This window comes from Suricata suricatta, chromosome 8 (assembly GCF_006229205.1).
Source record: "Suricata suricatta isolate VVHF042 chromosome 8, meerkat_22Aug2017_6uvM2_HiC, whole genome shotgun sequence".
NCBI lineage: Eukaryota > Metazoa > Chordata > Mammalia > Carnivora > Herpestidae > Suricata > Suricata suricatta.
In genome coordinates, this window is record NC_043707.1 from 40,532,944 (window position 1) to 40,553,924 (window position 20,981).

Here is a 20,981-nt window from a genome sequence, read left to right on the forward strand (position 1 = left end):
GTGTGGCTGTTTTTAAAGAGGGGAGGTGAGAAGTTACGGGGACCATGGAATTTTCCCTTTTTTGGGTACCTTTGTCTGGTTACTGAGGGCCTATGGACATTTTGAGATGGGTCGCCTGATGGGCCCGGCTGTGTTCAGCCACGTGGTCAGGCTCTGGCCGACTTCTGCCTTGCTCAAGTTTCCATTGTTCAAGCCTGTTACCTGAAAGTGGCCTCTACAAAAAGATAATTGTGCTTGTAGTTGGCTTATTGTTCTTCCCTTCTTTATAAGTCTGCAGCACAAGGAACAATGAGAAATGTACATAGTGGGATTGTTTATACTTCCCTGTTGTTTTTATTTCAAACAAAGCATTGTTCCCATAAGTCATCAATGTTTCTCAAAACGTGGGGCCAAGAGCACTGCACTGAAATCACCTTGGGGTGGGGGCAGGAGTACCTTACGAAAATATAGAAGTTCCTAGTAAGTCATTCTCTGGGGCTAGGGGCTTAGGAAGCTGCGTTTTAAACAGTCTCCAAAAGCTTGCATGTTAAAATTTGAGAACACTGCTTGATGTTTTATTGCTTGTAATTCATTCATCCCAAAAATATTAAGTACTTACAAATTTGGTTCTTATAAGTGCCAAAACTGGCACTTGCTAGGTGCTGACAATAGAAAGTTGTGTAGGATACAATTTCAGCTCCCAAGGACTCACATTTAAGTGGGCAAATAAAGGGCACCTGAGTGGCTTAGTTGGCGAAGCATCCAACTTCAGCTCAGGTCATGATCTCACGGCTCATGATTTGAGCCCTGCAGTGGGCTCGGTGCTGACAGCTCAGAGCCTGGAGCCTGCTTCTGATTCTGTGTCCTCTCTCTCTCTGCCCCTCCCCTGCTCATGCTCTGTCTCTCTCTCTCAAAATTGAATAAAACATTAAAAAATATATAACAAAAAAATTTAAGTGGGCAAATAAGAGACTTTTTGATAAGTGCTCTAATAGAAATAAATGGAAGCACAAAGAAAGAAGTAACCTTCTTCCTGGAACCATTAGGACAGACTTAGAAGAGGGTTATTTATTTATGGTAGCTTTCATGTGCTGAGCATTTGTGAGGTACTGTGCTAACTGCTTTATAATGTGATCTCATTTATTCCTCACAACACTAACTCCTATAAGGTATTTTAAAGAAAACTCAGGTGATAAGGCTTGCCTAAGAACACAATGCAGAGCTTAAATTCATACACATGCTTCTAAACACTACTCTCCTGCCTCCATTTAAATTCAGTCTGAAAGAATCTTTTCAGGTTGATAAGGAAGAGCTATTCAAGGCAAAAGAACAGTATGTACAAAATAATTCATCATGTGCTAGAATTTGTGTGTGACTATGTATGCTGCTTTTCATGTATCTTTAGATTTCCAAAAGATACCACTCTGAGGGAATATATTCAAGTTGTGAACTAAAGAATGTTTTTTGAAATTAGCAAATCACCTATTTTTGCTTATCTTCACTTCTTCCTTCTGTAATGCTTTTCATTCTATAAGACTGAGTTTCTGACATTTTCCTTCTAACTTCCTTAACTTCTTACAAGGCATATCTGCTGCACATAAATTCCCTCCGTTTTTGTCTGAGAACATATTTTTCCTTCCCTTTTGAAGGAAACTTTTACTGGACATAAAATTTCAGGTTAATGGGTTGTTTTTGTTTTTGTTTAACACTTTAAATATTGTACTCTCTTCTTGCATGCATGTTTTCTGACATCAAATGTTAACTCTAAAGAGGATTCTAATTAAAAGATAAAAAATGTGTTCTCCTTAAAAGGACTGTAGACATATATTCACAGGATTTCTAAAAATGCTTAACTCTCTAAATAATAAAAATAATTGTTTTACTGCTGAAATAAGTTAGGTAGACCTTATTTTTTTAATATTTTCCTATTATCTATTACCTGGATCTCTGTTCCTGGGTCCCCAGTTCTTCCCAAGACTTTGATCTGTTTTCCTTTTCTCCTGAGTTCCAGGAGAAGGAGACACAGCAGACATGACTGTGTATTAAGTGAGAAAAGGAGCAGTGTCTGCCAGGAAGCAGTAAAATGATCTCAGAATGCAAGTCAGACAAAGTGAGGGTCACTTCTGGCAGATATCCTAGCCCTAGCAGTACACTTCACTCCCGTCAGTTTCCTTTATATTCCAAATTATGAAAAAGTATTCAACTTTGGGAGGTAAGATCAAGGACTCCGAAAGAGCTTTTTGAGCTTTTCAAACAGACATGTTTCATGTAGCTTTTTTCCCCCTGAATATCAAGTCTGTCTACCACTTCATTTTTCTCAACCTACTTGAACCTCCCTAAGTATAATAGCATATTTTATCTGAACTTACCTAAAAACTCAGGAATCTAGGGACTTTTACCCCTTCAGAAGGGGTTCTTCTGTTTATTGACGGATTGATTCATTGGTAGCATGAGTCGGGGAGGTCGAGAGAGAGAGAGAGAGAGAGAGAGAAAGAGAGAGAGAGAATCCCAAGCAGGCTCCACGCAGTCAATGCAGAGCCTGATGCGGGGCTCAAACTTACAAACCATGAGATCGTGACCTGAGCTGAAATCAAGAGTCAAATGCTTAACCAACTGAGCCACCCCAACACTTCCCCCACTTTTTTTTTATGTTTGTTTATTTTTGAGAGAGAGGGAGTGCATGCAAGTTTGGGAGGGGGGCGGGGAGAGAGAGAGAGAGAGAGAGAAATGAGAGAGAATCCCAAGCAGCCCTCACACTGATGATGTGGGAGCCCGTTGCCGGGCTTGATCTCAAGAACCTGAACCAAAATCAAGAGTTGGACCCTTAATGAACTGAGCCCCCAGGTGCCCCCAGAAGGGCTTCTTGACCAAATCTATATGTTTCTACCACATAAATAGGCCCATTAGATGTGTATCATTTTCCTGATTTGATGGGGAAAACATTCAAAACCAAAATTTTTCTTGCATTTCAGACATGTTGAAATTTCTTCCCACTCCCATGTAAAGATGAGTACTTCTTCAAAGATTTCTAGATATTTAAAGCCATAACACCTCAGAATATTTCTGAGTTAGCATATTAAAAACAAAAGTTCCCCCATACCCCCAGCTCTATCACCTCAGCTTTTCTTAAACTCCAGGTGGAGGCCAAAAAGTTCTTAGATTTAACTTAGGTTAAACTGATTTATATTAGGCTAAATTAGACTGATGTGGAAATGTTGAGACATCTTTGGTGCAAAAAGGTAGTTTTATTAAAGCACGGGAACAGGACCCATGGGCAGAAGGAGCTGCACTGGGGTTCCAAGGAATGGCTGATTATGTACTTTTGAGTTGGGAAGAGGTTAGGGATAGAGTAAGTCTCTAAGGATTTGAAGCAAGATTTCCAGGACTGAGGGGGCTAGCTGCTGTTACGAAAAGGTCGTTTATTACTTTCTAATAAAACCTTAGTCACAAGCCCCTTCAGATGTATATCAGGAAGCCATATGCTTGGAGGACGATTGCTGACATATATCTTGTGGGTTAGAGGTAAAGGAAGTTTCCAAAGAGATTTTTATGTTACAGTAGACTTATAGGATTGTGGAGGCTGGGATACTGTTAAGCTAAGGTTGCCTTTTACTCTTAGCCAAGTATTAACATCAAGGCTGCTGAGTTCCTAGAGGAAGATCACTCTGCCTCAAGGACTTGGCAATGGTTTCTAAGCTGTGAGGAAATTTAATTTTTTCTTTTGCCTTTGTTTCTCACTTCAAGACTTCTGTTTGGGTGCAGGAGGGATGGTTATGATCAAAGAGGGGAACACTACAGTAGTTAGCAGAATAGCTGACTGGATTCTTAACATTATGAACATTTAAAAGACTGAGCAAATGTTTATTTTAAAATGCTTAAGGTAAGAGATGCCTGGGTGGCTCAGTCAGTTAGCTGTCCGACTTCCACTCAGGTCATGATCTTATGGTTTGTGAGTTCGAGCTGCGCATTGGGCTCTGTGCTGACAACTTGGAGCCTGCAGCCTGCTTCGGATTCTGGGTCTCCCTCTCTCTCTGCTCTCCTCTACTCATACTTTGTCTCTCTCTCAAAAATAAATAAGCATTAAAATTTTTATTTCTAAATGCTTAAGGTAATACAAGGTGTGTTTTAAAAATCGAGGACTTTTTATTGAAATGTAGTTGACATAAATGTATACTGGTTTCAGACGAACAACATAGTGATTCAACAATTCTGTACATCACACGGTGCTTGCTACTAGGAGTGTGGTCCCTGCGTCCCCATACAACATTATTACAATAAAATGACTATTCCCTGTGCTGTACTTTTCATCCCCATGACTTATTTATAACTGGAAGCTAGTACCTCTTAATCCCCTTTTTCTATTTAATGCATCCCCAGCCCCCTCCCAGTTTGCTCTTTGTATCTGATTCCGTCTGTCTGTCTGTTTGTTTGTTTGTCTAAGGTAACTAATCTGTGACATTCTTCTCTGCCTTTCCATTCCTACTGACACTGCCCCTTGTCAATAAGCCAAAGTGGGAATCATTAGACCTTGGGAACAGTGTGACAGGTGATCGTGGGCAAAAATACGAAGATCATTTCCTACACTCCGTTGTATCTACCCCCTTTCATTATCTACTCACTTCCCTGAAGCAAGTCAAACATAGAAGGAGCTTTTGTTTGTTTTGCTTTAGCGTTAAGACTTTTATTGAAATCTACTTACAGAAAAGTGCACATGTCATAAGTGTACAGCTCAGTTTTCAGAAACTGAACGCACCCATGTAACCGGCACGAAGATTAAAAAACAGAACAAAGCCTCCTGTACCCCCTCCCAGTTACTACCACACCATTGACCAGTTTTGCCTTAACGGAGCTTTTCAGATGTATGGAAAGAGCTTAGTTGAGGAAAAGAAGTCGGAAAGGAGAGGTACAGACAATCTAAAAAGAGAAAGGAGGGGTGCCTGGGTGGCTCAGTCAGTTAAGCGTCCGACTTCAGGTCAGGTCATGATCTCACAATTTGTGAGTTCGAGCCCCACATCGGGCTCTGTGCTGACAGCTCAGATCCTGGAGCCTAATTCAGATTTTGTGTTTCCCTCTCTCTCTCTGCTCCTCCCCCATTCATCCTCTGTGTCTCCCTGTCTCAATAATAAATAAACATCAAAAAAAGAAAGAAAAAGGAATAGGAGAAGGGAGGAGGGAAAGGAGGAGAGGGAATGAAGCTGAGGAGGGAGAGAAAGCAGAGGTTGAAAAAGAACCGCTACCTGGTTGGCTGTCCAGGAAACCCAACTGGTCTCTTTCTCTTGCACCTTCTCCCTCCACCCACCTCCACTGACAGGGTTTTAAGGTTGAAAGCCTTCTGCTCAACTCTCCCTCACAAGTCTCAGGTCATATATTTGATTCCATTAGTGACCCATTCTTTTCGGTTAAAATTATCCCTTTATGGCTGAATACCCCTTTAGTACCAAAACTAAAAAAAGAGTAAGCTGCCATCAGTAGCTGACCCTAGGTACATTTTCTTCCATTTCTGTGATTTCCTCTAGGGCCTTCACTGGGCCAGTATTTCACATTGTAGCTGTTAAAGTTGATCTGATTATTTAATCCAGTTTTAAAATGGCAGCTGATAATGCTGTTTGGCATCATGTGGGTAATATATTTGCATTTTAATGCAACCTCAACAGACTTTCAATGCAATGGAGGGCAGAGGGGAGATATTATGAAAAGAAAGGCTTTTCTGTTCTTGGGAAAAATTATAAAAGACTTTGAAAGGAGCAAAGATAATTATTGTTGGTTTTTGTGTAGAGGAGTCCAGACTTATCTGATCTATGCCTTCATTGCCTTATTTTTTAAGTTTATTTTGAGAGAGAGAGAGAGAGAGAGAAAGAGAGAGAGAGAGAGAGAGAGAGAGAGAGAGAGTGTGTGTGTGTGTGTGTGTGTGTGTGAGAGGGCATGGGGGAAAGACAGAGAGAGGGGGAGAGAGATTCTCTGCCAGACTCCACACTCAGCATGGAGCCCGACGCAGGGCCGCGAGACCATAGCCTGAGCTGAAATCAAGAGTCCAATGCTCAACCAACAGAGCCATGCATGATGCATCCCTGTCTTTCGTTGTCTTTGAACTATTTCACAACTTGTAAGTTGAGAAAACTGATGGCAATGCAAATGATTCTTATTCATAGACAACTGAATTGTATGTGCACAAGTGGGGGAGGGGCACAGAGAGAGAGACAGTGGATCCCAAGCAGGCTCTGCACTGACAGCACGCGTGAAATGGGGCTCAGCCTCACTCTCACTAACCATGAGATCGTGACCTGAGTCAAAAGTCAAAAGCTCAACCAACTGAGCCACCCAGGTGCCCGTCATTTTAACATTCTTAATTGCCTATATATGTGTCTGTCTTCAGATTGTTTTTTTATGTTTATTTTTGCGAGAGAGAGGCAGAGCACAAATGGGGGAGGGGCAGAGAGAGAAGGAGACACAGAATTCAAAGCAGGCTCCAGGATCTGCGCTGTCAGCACAGAGCCCTACGAGGGGCTCAAACTCATGAACTGTCAGATCATGACCTGAGCTAAAATCAAATGTTTAAATCAACTGAGCCACCCATTGCCCCTTTAGACTCTCTTTTGAGCCAGTTTAACACCTTATTAGTTCCATCATTTATGTAAGTTATGATTTTCCTTGTAATTTTTAAATTTTAGAGTGCATATAAGCAGGTGAGGGAGAGGGACAGAAGGAGAAAAAAATCTTTTTTTAAGTTTATTATTTTGAGATCACGAAAGCAAGCAAGGGGCAGAGGAGGGAGGAGGAGAGATCCTCAACAGACTGAGCCACCCAAGCACCCCCAACATGTTTTTCCTTTTTTTGAAATGCACCTTTAACTGTATTATTTTGCTCACTTAGCTACTTTCCTTAGGCTACACCTCTGGCCAGTTCTATACGTTTGTTCAGGAGGCCAGGAGATGATAGAGCTTGGTTAATTTCCTGGTGTGCTCAGGTTGGCCCCATCAGAGAGAGGGTGCTAATAGGCCCAGGTATTTCTGAAGTCTCACGGTTTTTTATGGCCATTCTTCCATAGACTGTAGCTTATGCACTGGCAAATTGTACAGTGTTATTCCCAGATATCCCATGTCATACTCCAAGAATATTTAGGTCCTGACCTGAAAAATTTGGACATAAGCAAGGAAAAAACCCCAAAAGGTAAGAAGTTCAGGTCATCTTCTCTCCTTACTTTCTTCCCTCCAATTCCCTCTCCTTGGATTTGCTTCTCTGTAAATGGCACTTCACTCAGGAACCTGGGATTCACCCTTGGTCCTCATCCTTATTCCCCACCTCCGATGCCATTTGTCCCCTCGGCTCCTCTCCATTCACGTTGCTTCTGCCTTTGATTCTGCCTTTGATCGGGCCTCACAAATCTCACCTGGACTATCAGGAGCAGAGGCCCAGCTGGTCTGTGCCTTTCCTCCAGTCCGCTCTCCACCCAGCTACTACACTTAAGGCTTTCCAAATCCCAGGTCTAACAGCACAGTTTTCCTGCTTGAAATCAGGTTCTCCTTTGTCCTCATGAACCCCAACACTTGAGCATGACTTACTAGTCTCAGGACCCCAGCCACCTGAGCCTTAGCCCTTTTATACAAAAAGTTGTTCTCTAAATTGTCTTCCTTTCCTCCCCTGCCCCTGCTGGTCTCCAACGTTCCTATTCATCCTTGTGGTCCCAGTTCATATTCTGCCTTGTCTGAAACATTCCTTGACCCATTCAGCTAGAAATGATCTCTTTATGTTTTATTTTTATTTTTTAATAAGTTTATTGTCAAATTGGTTTCCATATAACACCCAGTGCTTCTCCCCACAAGTGCCCTCCTCCATGACCATCACCCCCTTCCCTCCTCCCCCTCCCCCTTCAGCCCTCAGTTTATTTTCAGCATTCAATAGTCTCTCATAATTTGTGTCCTTCTCTCTCCCCAACTGTCTTTCCCCCTTCCCCTCCCTATGGTCCTGTTAGGTTTCTCCTGTTCTCCTGTTAGACCTATGAGTGCAAACATATGGTATCTGTCCTTCTCTGCCTGACTTATTTCACTCAGCATGACACCCTCATAGAAGTGATCTTTTAAAACACTTGCAAATACATATTTACCTAATACTGTAGTTTTCCTACACAATGTAAGGCACACAGTGTGGAACTTATGTGTTTAAATATGTATGTTGGAGACTTATAGCTCATTCCTACTATATGGGTTAGTCACCCTGTCCTGACCCCCTTCCCTCTCATTATGCTCTGAGAGTTCAACATCTGTGACCTCACATGTACCTGATTACATCAAAGCCAGTGACTTTATATACCTGCCATATCTACCATCAGTTACAATTATAGGCTGGCGCTCATCGTAACCTGTGATTTCTCCACCTTCCCAGATATACACTGAAATTCCTCTCACTATAAACTCCTACTCTTCTGCCTCTCAGTCATCCCCACCGAACCTGAGCTTCACCGGTGCGGCGATCAGTTCTTCATCGCCGTTCTATCCCGTCCTCCCTGGAAAGCCTAGATGCCGTGGTCGGCTATCTCAACAAACTGGCAAACCGATCTAGACTTCCTCGTTGCCTGCCCTCCACTGTCCCTCTTTACTGGGCTTTTGTCCTTGTTAACAGGCTGTCTGTTTTCTCATATGAGACAGCCACAAGTTACTGACCAAAGTCACACAGCCATGGTATTAAGACTACTACAAATCCATACCTATCTCATCTGAGATCTTTGTTTTGAATCATTGCTATTTTCTGTAGCGCTGTGTCTACCCACATCTTTCCTAGCTTCTCTGTCCCACCCTGCATCCTTTTTATTCTCAAAAGATTGACCTCAGAAAAGCAAGGACATTCAACGTGACCTCCTTAAATGGTTAGCTACTTCAAAAACCCGTCTGCTTCTCTCCCTCTTCAATGATCTCCTCTGAGATTTTAATTCTTTCATTATCTTCTCTTTAAATTGGATAATCCCTGCGGAACCTGGGCGGCTCAGTCGATTAAGCGTCTGACTTCAGCTCACAGTTCAAGTCCAGCATCATGATCTTCACTGGCAGTACAAAGCAGTGCTTCAGATTCTGTCTTTCTCTCTCCTCTCTCTCTCTCAAAAATAAACAAAAAAATAAAATGGATAATTACATTTTTAGTTTTTCTCTCTCAAGTTAGCCCCTTGCCCTTTTCTGAAAACATGCTTGAATCTTGTCTGTTTTCCAAAAAAGAAAACAGACTTCTGCTGCCTCTTTATTGTCCTAATTCTTTCCTTTGCTTTCCTGTTAAATATTGCTGTCACTTCCTCACTCTTTTAACTACATGCAATTAGTTTTGTCCTCTCCATCTTCAACTTCTGTCACTTTTCTCCTGGTTCTTCTCCTTACCCTCGGGTCTTTTGTGTCTTTGTCCCTTACCACGTTTTATCCAGTTTTCCATCTTGGGACTCTTTCATTCTCCTTTAATGATCTCGTCAACTTTACTTACATTTACGTGAGGAAGGCCAAGTTTTGCTCACAGTTACCTCCTACTTTTCTCCCAAATGCTAGGTCTACATTTCCTAGACCTCTAAAGTTGTAGCTATGTTGGAGATCTCAGGTCATTTACTCAAAGGCTTCATTGCCTGGATATCTCCACCCAGTGGCCTATTCGTTTTAAAAAATGAATGTTCTCAAAGCTGAACTCCTCATTTTGTTTCAAATCCCATTCTCAGATTGACTTCTCTTCTTGAATTTATTATTTCTGCAAATAGTCACCCTGAAGCACATGGCCTCCTCATTCCCTGTATTCTCTCAGCTGTGAATCTCGTAGACTGCTCGCCACAGACTTTCTCAATTAGGTTCACAGTTTTCTACTATAAACTACCACATTTCTAGTTTAAATCCCAATCATCTCCCATCCAGAGTATTGTAGTGCACTCCTGGCTAGACTGCCACTTCTGGTGTCTTTCTGCCTAGAATTCTGAATTATTTCTATTCATGATCTCCAAATTAATCTTCCTAAAGGGAAGTGCTGATCTGACCCCTCTCTGGCCTAAGAACCTTAAATGTCTCTCATGGATTACTAAATTACTAACAAGTTGCTTATCTTGGCATTCAAAGCCCTCCATGTTCTGCACTCAGTTCTATTTTTCTAGCCTTCATGTTGCACCTATCACCTGGAATACCCTTCTTTCCTTCCCCTTAACCCAGCAAACTGCTAAATTCTTTAAAAGACTTATTTCATGGGCACCTGGCTGGTTCAGTCAAGAGCTGGTTGATGAGTTTGAGTCTCACCCTAAGTGTAGAGTTTACTTGAATAAATAAAAGCTTAAAAAAACAAACTTATTTCAAATGCTACCCCCCCCCCATAAGTGGGGTTGGTTTTCATTTTTTGTATTTTGGGTTTTGGTTTGTTTTGTCACGGGCATTGGGCAGTGGGGAATCTAAACTGAGTATGAGTCTTCCTACAAACCCCTATAGCACTTTATCAACACTTTTATTTCAATACTTACCAGATTTTGCCTGGTATCATTGCGTATTACAGTGCTTCTCAGACTTTTCCAGAAGTACCCCTAATTATACAGAAAAATAAACAGCCCCAAGGCTGTCACAAGACACTGCCTGGACAATGAAACTTCAATATGAATTCTGCAGAGCTATTAGTATTAAAGGAATGTTTGTCTTTAATATAAAAATGAGGACGGACACTCCAGGAAGATGTGTCTACTTAATCTGAGGGTACACCTGGCACACTGTGAAAACCCTCCCCACATGTCCATTAAAATAAGCTAAGGGCAGAGACTCCCTTATTTTATACGTACCCCTGTAAAGTTAATACATTACCATCTACACACCAAAGCCCAAGAAATACTGTTGAACTGTGACTCAGGATACGTTAACTAGCGTTAACTGTATTTACTGTTTAACCATGTACCCAGAACTGTGCTCTCCATGCGCTGACCCTGAACAAGTAAAAAAACTGTACAGAAGAATTAAATCATGGAACGTAGGGCCTTCTGTGCAAGGCAAGTTGGTTTGGGGTTTCCGTCTCTCCGCTCCATACACCAAGTATGTATATGGCAACAGTGTTGAGTACCAACTTAAGGTACACTCTAACTTCCAAATTATTTTCTGGAGATTGAGAATTTTCTCCTAGTCCTGCGCAAAGCTTAAGCTTCTCCATCTGAAAATGAAAAGTCTCCACCCTTTCGCTCTCCAATTTGAAGCTCAGCAAAGCTTCCCGGGTGCCGGGTCTTATGCATGCAAGAAGTCTCGACCCACCAAAGCAGCAAAAATGCCGAAGCTGGCTGAGCCGCCCCCACGGGCTTCCCATTGGTCCTTGGAGCTCATTCTCTTTCCACATTGGTGTTCCAGCTTGCCTGTCGCCTTCAAAGACCCCACCTCTACCCAGCGACTATTGGCAGATTGTTACGTCATTGCCTCATCTACCTCGCTCTCATTGGCTCCCATAGGCAGGGGCGGCCGCAACGTCACAGGCAAAGGCCGCCATTTTGACTGAGCAACCCTAGTGACAGGAGCCGAAGAAGCAGCGCAGGTTGTCCCCGTTTCCCCTCCCCCTTCCCTTCTCCGGTTGACTTCCCGGGCCCCCTACACTTCACAGCCCTGGTCCCGTCATGTCCCAGAAACAAGAAGAGGAGAACCCTGCGGAGGAAACCGGCGAGGAGAAGCAGGTGAAATGGAGGGGGTGCGGGCCGGCGAGCTGGGGGCGACCGTGATGGGGCGGGAGAGGGTCTCACTCACACCAGTGCGGATTGGTCGCCATGGTCTGAGGCTCTGCAGGGGTTGGCCACTTCTTGCGTCACGCAGGGTGAGCTTCAACATAGCTTGCTGCTCTGGCGCTGATTAGTTGGGCCCATTGTCAGTTAGTGCCATGCTCTTTCTGATTGGCTAATAGGCCTACTGCTCAACCCATTGTAGCTGTGCTATCATTGGCGAAGCTTGGGTGCGGGGCGGGTTTTTGGAAAGACTGGGCAAATGAAAGGCGGCCGGTGGTCCCGAAAAGCGTTCTGTGTTATTGGGTAAGGCGGGGGGAGATCCAACAACTAGGCTGGGGCCCCCATCAGAAAGGTGCAGGTGGAGGTAGAGACGATTATAAAGGACAAGCACTGGGGGAAGTAATTATTATCATGGCTAGTGTAAGGCGGCAACATTCTCAAGAGACCCATTTTGACGGTTGGGGTTCGACTGTGCCCCACCCTCAGTTAGAAACAGAACCGAAGAGGACTAGAGTTCCACAAAAAATAATGGGGGTTAAACCTAGAAAAGACCCCTATTTCCACCACTACCCCGACTTCCAAGGCAGTGGGACTTAGTTAACCCACAATTCTGTAATGAAAACACCCCCAAATAAACCTCTTCTTGGGCTTGTATTTGACTTACGACATTTAGTACTGTGCTCAGGGCGTTGTGAAAGGCACTTGGTATTCTATCTGTGCCAGATTTTCAAGGGAAGGGAATATAATAACATTTGAAAGAGCCGCAAATTGCCTTACGTCCTTTTTTTTTTAATATTTATTTTTGAGAGAGAGAGAGGCGCGTGTGAGCGGGGGAGAGGCAGAGAGCAGACAGGACCCGAATCGGGCTCTCAGCTGACAGCAGAGAGCTTGATGGGGTCTCGAACCCGCTAACCGGAAGATCGTGACCTGAACAGAAGTCAGACACTTAGCTGACTGAGCCATCCAGGCGCCCCTAGGTCCTTTTCTTAAAAAAAAATTTTTTTTAATTTACTTATTTGAGAGGATCCCAAGCAGGCTCCTTAGCCAATGCCAAGCCTGACTCGGAGCTTGAACTCACAAACCGTGAGTGGAAACCAAGGGTCAAATGTTTAACCACCTGAGCCACCTAGGCACCCCGGCTTTATGTCTCTTTAAAAAATCGCTAAAGAAAAGGGCATTGGAGCCCACAAAAAGCAAGAAGAGAGTAGTAACACCAGTGAGAGCCCCTGCAAACCAATTTCAAGTTCTTGGCATGTTCCTCAATCTTCCATCTCTTGCCCCACTGGGGAAGGTGTTGACTTTTTAGCAAAAACTATGGGTAAATACTAGCAAACCTCCTGTGTGTTATTTTCTTGAGGTTAAAAATAGTGTCATTTTCATCTCTTTATCTTTCACCTTCCTACCTAATGTTTATGGAAATGCTGAAGAAATGTTCCTTTACTAAGGCAGAGAGATATCTAGGGAAGGCCATATGGCTCAGAGAGGCTAAAGTCAGATGACTACCTTAGACTCTGGATAAAAGGGAACATCTCAGCAGAATTACCCCCTTTGATTTCCTGTTTGACCTGTACTGTGTGTTAGGCATAGCCGGGGAACTTCCCTGCTCCTCTTGGATCACCACAGCCCTGGTTGGCTCTTCTCTCTGTCTTTCCTGTCTTTTGTGCTGAATGAGCTATGATTTGCTCTTGATTGAAAAATTGTGTCTGGGTATTATTTGTAACCCAATACTCCAGGTCACTGAGGTGGTTCCTTGAGCATAGTGCGAGAAGCAATTTGTATGTGTTGTTTTTTTCCCTCACAATTACAGTCATCGTGAGCTTTAGAGATTTGAACAAAGGTCTAGTTTTATTTAGGAGTAGAGCAGACACAGTATATTCACAAGGGGGTAGATTTCCAGGAAAAGTTGATAGTATAAAAGCTACTCAGGGCCCCTGGGTGGCTCAGTCAGTTAAGTGTCCCACGTCTGCTCAGTTCATGATCCTCACGGTTGATGGATTCAAACCTGGCATTAGGCTGTGTGCTGACAGCTCAGAGCCTGGAGCCTGCTTCAGATTCTGTGCATGTGTCTCTCTGCCTCTCCCCTGCACTCACACTCTCTCTCTCTCTCACTCTCTCTCAAAAATAAACAGTAAAAAATTCTAGGTTTTAGAAGCAGTTGCTTCTCAATTTTTTTTTTTTTTTAAATTTATGGGGTGCCTGGAGGGCTCAGTCAGTTAAACATCTGACTTCGGCTCAGGTCATGATCCCACCATCCGTGAGTTCAAGGCCTGCATCAGGCCCACTGCTCTCAGCGCAGCATCTGCTTTGGATCCTCTGTCTCCTTTTCTCTCTGCCCCTACCCCACTCTGGGGCATGCGCACGCTCGTGTGCTGTCTCTCTTGAAAATAAAATTTAAAAATTTTTAAGTTTATTTTGAAAGAGACAGAGTGTGAATGGGGGAGGGACAGAGAGACTGAGAGGGAAAGAGAGAGAGAGAGAATCCCAGGCAGGCCCCCAACTGTCAGTGCAAAGCCCAATGTGGAGCTCAAACCCACAAACCAGGAGATCATGCCCTGAGCCACCCAGGTGCCCTTGCTTCTCAATTTTTAATTTAATTGGTCCATTTGTTTCCTCCAGGACACACAGGAGAAAGGTATTCTCCCTGAGAGAGCTGAGGAGGCAAAGCTAAAGGCCAAATATCCAAGCCTAGGACAAAAGCCTGGAGGTTCCGACTTCCTCATGAAGAGACTCCAGAAAGGGGTATGGGACCCAATCTCTTATCCTCTTACTTTGGACCCAAGAGTCTTTAGGAGTCAGATCTGTAAAGCCTCTTCTGAATGCTTATCTGGAGGTTTTATTGTTGGGCAGTGGTAGAGAGGACTTAAAAACTTGTAAAGAGCAAGGCAAATGATTGTAAATCCCTAATATGATATCATACAGGGTATGAAGGCCTAAGTTGAGACATTTGGGTGTGGAGGGCATTGGAGGATTGAGGGAAGGAAGGATGTTAGAAACTGAAATGCTGACTCCCCCAGCCATTTGCCTGTTTAAATGGTGGGAGTTTTAGGATTGCACTTTTTAAGATGAGAGCTAAATTTTGGGGTGCATGATTTCAAAAACAGATCAGACCATCTGTCCCTATATTTCTTCAACTTGAAATGAATAGCTTTCTTCAGACCCTTGAAATTAGCACCACCATCAACTGTGCTCCCTCAAGAGACTTATTTTTCCATCCAGAGTGATCCTCCTCACCAAGTGAGGGTCTGCTGTTGTAGCCACCCAGTGCCTGATCAGTCCCCAGAGGTGCCTCAAGCTAACTGAGAGATTGTAAAGCAGCAGACTGGAGCGTGTCCCCAGGTGTGAAATAGACAGTGAAACAGATCCCTGTGGAGAATCCTCGTTATTGAGTCTTAGTCACAGATGATGATGTGATGCTGATTTGCAGTTTACCTTGCTGTAGGCAAGGCAGGCGTAGGCAGGCTGTCCTAGCCACGGAACATGTGTGGGAGCAGTGGGAGTCAGAGGAAAAGTACATTATTCTCATGAACAAGCCCAGTTTCTATTCATGGTCTGAGGGAACCATTTTTAATTCTGAAGCAGTTGGCTGGAGGTTGATCTCCTGCTGATGGCAAGGATAGCTCCGGATTGACGCTTCCATATGTCTTGCTAACTTCCCCAGGATGAAGCCTGTTGGAGAGTCCTGGGGCCTCAGGAAGCCTTGATGAATAGTCAGTAATTTGGTTGAGCCATCCTGCATTGATGGGCGCATAAAGGATGTAGGGGCTATCTCTGAGCTCATAAAACCTCTACCGTAGCTAGGAAACTGCTTACAAACCTGAACACGTCAGAACACATTGGAGAGAAGACATTAGTACATGTAATCAATGCTAAACCATGTGTGCAATGAGGTTAATGAAAGAAGACTGGAAACATCGAAGCATTGATGAGGGTTTATAATGGATGTGGGTCTCCTTGCTTTTGCAGAAGGCCAGAGTTCCTCACTCACCTAAACATCCCTCTTGTCTCTTAGCAAAAGTACTTTGACTCAGGAGACTACAACATGGCCAAAGCCAAGATGAAGAATAAGCAGCTGCCAAGTGCAGGACCAGACAAGAACCTGGTGACTGGTGACCACATCCCTACCCCACAGGACCTGCCTCAGAGAAAGTCCTCACTCGTCACCAGCAAGCTTGCGGGGTAACCTGGGCCCCTCTTCTCTCCCCTTCCTCACCCACTGGACTTTATATATCGTAGGCAGGGATGGAATGAACACCTAGTTGGACCTCAGCTTGCTAGCCAGAAATGACTGTGATTCTGCTGGGGGCTGCTGAGAAGGTGATGTGGGTTGAAAAGGGGCTCTGAGTTCATTTCTTTGGTTAAATTGAGATTTCACACCCTCATGTAGCCCAGGTAGGGGTCCAGAAATAAGAGACTAGGATTGGATAATGCTGCAAATGTGCTTTTTCTTTTGTGTGAGAAAATGGGGAGATGTGATTTGTCCTTTTGGAAGAGACTATCCCATAATTGCTTAGGCTTGGCCTTGGGAATAATATGGTTAGGTTCCATCCAGAGGCTAATCTGACATAGTTGGGAAAGGTAGACTGAATGAGGCCTGTTTTCTGTGCTTCTAAGTGTTTTCTCCCTTCGGCTGCTATTGCTTTGTGTTTCCATTATGGCAGGTTTAGCGAATCCTCAAAATGAAAAACTGACTTGCTTGCCTAAAACGACAGTGCCCACCTAACCTCCCTCATTCAGGGAGTGTCTCTCACAGGTTGCCGTGGCTCTTAAATAATGTACAGATTGGAGGATATCATTCACATGAAATGGGCACCTTCTCTCTCTCTTCCAGCATGTTGCTTTTAAAAGTCTCATGGGATAGTGGAAAGATTCGCCCTCAGTTTGGAGTCAAGATATCTGGGTTTTAGTTGCACCCCGTCTCAGCAGAACTGATACGTAACCGTGGTCAGGTCATTTAGCCTCTGAATTTTATTTCCTCATCTGTGAAAGAACTGAAGATAGAGGATGGGCTCGAATTTAAAAATCCCATCACTGCCAGCTGAAAAAAGGCTGTGCTATTCCCCAAACAACGAAGTGAGCGAGGCCCATGCATGAGCCCACAGAGGGGAGGGAGGAAGTTGAGATTTGGGGATTATAAATTCAGGCAAGAGGGCCTCCTGAGTATCATGGACTTAAGGGTGGAGGGAGAAGTTCGAAGAAGCTAGCTTCTATGGAAGCTCCTAGACTCTACCGCACTCACTTTCCTGCCCCCTGGTCTGGGCCTCGGCCTCAAAAAACCTGCTCTGGCAGCCAGGCTGCAGGCCCTCAGACCTGTGCCTCGTCATTCACATGTGGTGGAGTCCCATGCTTCACGTGGTCACATGCCAGGGGCGCTGCTAGGGAGACCAGAAGGAAAGGGACAAACTGAGCCAGCCTCCGGGCCTTGGTGCTGTGACAGGGCTGGAGCTTTGGGTTCCCAGGGGCCTATTGACTGCAGAGGGCGCTGGCCGGCCAAGGTGGTCGGGGAGAGAGCAGCAGAGCGCCATCGGTGGGGTCCAGTAACTTGGCTCCTGTGGGATACAGCAGTACTGAAGATCGGAGAGCAGATGGAGGGGTGGGGGTGGGTGGCCAGTGTCTTCAGTCCCCTTGGCACTAGCTTGGCCTGAGTCCTACTGCGGGTCAGGACAGAGAAACCTGGGCTGACAACTGACTGTTTAAGAGAACAAGACCCTGTAACCCTCCCCTGCCCTCTAACCTCACAAATTCTAATACACCAAACGTTTGGCCTGATGAGCACGGCCCATGGTGCCTGGATGGCTCAGTTGGAAGAGTGTGTGACTCTAGATCTTGGGGTTGTGAGTTCAAGCCCCATGTAGGGTGCAGAGATTACTTAAACAAAACTTAAAAAACAAATAAAATTTAGCAGGAGAATGACCATGAATTTGCTGGTGCACATGCGGATTGGCTGGCAAGTGTGTATGCTTCTTTCCTGACTGGCCACTCACTTCTCAGGCAGTCACTCAGGTTGGGTACGAGAAAGTTGGTGAAGAAGGAAGGGAGAGAGCAGGATCCCTGGATTTCCTGGCCCCCAAACTCCTTGACTGTCACTTGTAATTGTATATAATTTTTGTGTTTCTTGCTTCATTCCTCATGCTGTCTTCCCTAGTCTGAAGTCTTTGTGGGAAGGGGAAAATGCCCAACATCCTTGTATAGTTTCAACTGTCCCAGCCATGTTGTACATAGATATGTCATGTTATTATATATATAAATATATATATAATTTTGTACGTTTTCTTCATCTCCGATCTTCTCAAATTTTGTACTTTTTTCTTTTCTGTCTCAGCTGCTTTCTTTATTGGTCATTTGAATCTTCAGGACTAAGGTCACAAGTCTGGTTTTTAGGAAGGAATAGAAGAAATAGGGAAATCAGAAAACTGTCGATCTTGCTCTTTCTCTACCCGGTCATCTTCAAGGATAAGAAACAAAGAAACAAGCTACATTCTGTATTTGCCACCTGTTTCCACAGCATGAACTACATCACTTCCATGGCAAAGAAGGGTCATTCCCAAGTTCAGATCCAAATTGCTTTGATTAAACCTGGATTATTAAATCCACTCAGAACAGCATGTGTGTTGTGGCCTACGTGCCATCACCACCTCATCGCTGTGTGCCCCCGTCACCCTGCGTGGCTACAGGTGGCTGTGGCCATGCCTGAGAGACCAGGCCTGCCCTGGGCCAGGCAGCTCATGTGCCCGCCAGCCTCCAGTTATTGTGATCTTGTCTGAAGAATTTTCTGTACTGCTTTCACGGGTATCTCCAAAATAGCAAGGAACACTTTGTTTTGTGGATTAACAAAAACTGAAATTCTTTCCCCCTACCCCTTCTCCCTCTCTTCCCCTCTACCCCCTCCCCTCCCCCTCTTCTTCTCCAGACTTCTCCCCTCCCATCTTCTCCCCTCCCCTCCCCTCCCCCTTTTCCTCTCCTCTCCTCTCCTCCCCCTCTCTCTCCCTCCCTCCCCCAGTCTCTGTGGATCGGAGTCAGGAATATGCGAGGTAGCCTAATGACCATTAAGTGTGGAAGAGCCATGGGGTAGGGACTGGGATGGAACTTCGGATTTTTTCCCTTATTACTTGACAGTGTTTTCTTTTTCTTCTGTGTTCGTCCGCAGCGGCCAAGTTGAATGATGCTGCCCGGGGCTCCGCCAGATCCTGAGACGCTGCCCTCCTGGGTCCTGGGCTGGCTCCTGCCCCTCCCTGCTTTTGCAGCCAGGGGTCAGGAGGTGGCGCGGGTGCGGGCTGGAGAGGCAGAAGCCCCTGCCCGTCGGTGTCCCAGCGCATGGAGCCCCTTGGGCTGAGCACCAAGACCCCTGAACCCTTTTTGTTTTACCTTTTTTCCAAATAATTGTTGGGAGAAATCTCAGTGAAATCCTGGCGGCCGGGGTGGGGGTGGGTGTTTGCGAGGGTGGGGTGGGAAGTTTGTGGGGGATATGAAATAGGGCTTGAAGTTGATGAAAACATTCCTGACTATCTTCCTTCCCAACCATGTGGCTGGTGTGGGATGGGTGTGAGGGGCAGGAGCGGAGTAGCTCTGATCCAGCTCTGTAGAAAAATGCCTTGTTTGCTTGGATATGGCTGGGGACCTGGTGTCAGATAAAAGAAACTGTCCATCTAAATATGACAGATGCAAACAGCTCCTCTGGTCCTGCAGAGCAAGCTGAGAACACAATTAATGTTAATTGTTCATTTTTAAAAAGTGCTTGTCCTTAAAATAGATTTGCTGTGGGGAAAAGGGCAGTGAGTGTGGGGAAAGGGGCCATGAGCGTGGGGAGCCCCACAGAGCCCAGGGGACTTTCTGAGTATTTGAAATAAAAAAAAGAAGAAGACAACCCACAAAGAAACACAACCCAGAAATATTCCAAAGCAGTTGGTGTGCTTTATTGGGGTTTGGGAAAAGGGAAGAAAATGAAACTGAAGACAGCATTCAGGGGAGAATGGTGTGGGGCCCTGAGTTCTAAGAAATGGGGACCCTTAATACGGGATGTGACCGGGCTCCCTGCTTCCATCACTCAGGGAGAGGCAGCAGGGATGCTGGCGTAGAGATCAGGGCTTTTCCGGACTCTTGTCCATCCCTTTGTTTCTGTAGCTAATGTAGAAGATGCAGCGACCTCAGGTTTGGGCTCACAAAATAAGGAATTTGATCTAAATAGCTTATTTAACACCTAGAGCTGAGTATAGGCCAAGCTCAAAAGGAGGCCCCCTCTTCCCTTTCCCTTTTAGTCTTCCATTCCTTCCCAAGTTCTCAAGTCTTCTGAAGGAGAAACATGACCTTTGGTCATAAGCCAGAGGATCTCAGCTTTTCTGTTTGTGGCCAGCAGGAGGCAGAGGGACTCCTTTCCTCACCAGTGTCACCAAGTATTGCTGGAATCCTGCGGCTTCCAGAAGTCAAGAGCTGCTTGTGAACATAACATAGAAAAACCTTACAAAAGGAGAAGCAAACTCCCCTGCCTCTCCCCCACACACCCCATCGTTCACACGTGCTAGATCAGATCTACTAGCGCATCTTGCCCAACTTTGAGTGGGAGAGTTTGCGGTGATGTTTTCCCCAATGTGATTAGCTTCTCAAGTGAGCATGCCTCAAGGAAGACAGACAAGGTCCAGGAGACCTAGATATTCCACAGAACTCTCCATCATCCCCAGAGGGACGGATATTTTAAATTTTTTTTTAATGTTTTATTTTTGATACAGAGAGAGAGCATGAGAGGGGGAGGGGCAGAGAGAGAAGGAGACACAGGATCTAAAGCAGGCTCCAGGCTCTGAGCTGTCAGCACAGAGCCTGACACGGGGCACAAACCCACAAACATGAGATCTGACCTGAGCCGAAGTCGGAAGCTTAACCGACTGAGCCACCCAGGTGCCCCGGATATTTTAAACTGAACTAGGAATGTCGTTCTCAGTATCTAACTCATTCTTTCTCTTTAATCTGAAGTTTCCCAAGTACGTTTTCACTTCAAGACCTTCCTGACTTGCTCTCTCTGCCTGAGCCAGGGGACTCTGACGCCTCTCGGCCGGCAGCCTATCTGCATAGCCTGCTGGGCACTGAGCGAGCCGGGTAATGGAGGTGCATTAAAGACATTCCCTACTGTCGTGGGGTTTATGGTCTTTCTGAAAGGAAACATCTGCAAAAGTTCACACACCTCAAACTTAGAAACTCAAAGCTAAGAGCGCTCCACACACAGACAGTATGTTGACTGTACTGGGGTTAGTGGCATGCTTGTTCCCCTTCAGCCAATCCCGGACTTCTTGCAGAGCATGCTCCCTCAGGGTGTGTTTGCCCAGGG

At 45.0% G+C, this 20,981-nt stretch overlaps 1 protein-coding gene and 2 long non-coding RNA genes across 12 annotated transcripts in view; 1 reads left to right on the forward strand and 2 right to left on the reverse strand.

Moving 5' to 3' along the window:
* Positions 1-8,873: 8,873 nt before the first annotated feature.
* Positions 8,874-11,487, reverse strand: LOC115298228. Its single transcript, XR_003911671.1, has 3 exons — positions 11,214-11,487; positions 10,445-10,504; positions 8,874-9,066 (listed from the first exon to the last, which is right to left on the reverse strand). It is a non-coding gene; the product is annotated as an uncharacterized LOC115298228 (long non-coding RNA).
* On the forward strand, positions 11,426-19,558 carry ENSA (endosulfine alpha). The gene is made up of 4 exons (XM_029946720.1): positions 11,426-11,623; positions 14,285-14,407; positions 15,678-15,844; positions 18,813-19,558. Exons 1-4 carry the CDS (start codon positions 11,567-11,569, stop codon positions 18,826-18,828), a joined length of 363 nt encoding a protein of 120 aa, XP_029802580.1. The 5' UTR covers positions 11,426-11,566; the 3' UTR covers positions 18,829-19,558.
* The window catches only part of LOC115298227, a 28,379-nt gene continuing 26,952 nt past the window's right edge, over positions 19,555-20,981 (reverse strand). For all 10 annotated transcript variants that reach the window (XR_003911669.1, XR_003911666.1, XR_003911665.1 and 7 more), the window contains one exon: positions 19,555-20,092. This is a non-coding gene — a long non-coding RNA (uncharacterized LOC115298227). The remainder of the gene's footprint in view (positions 20,093-20,981) is intronic.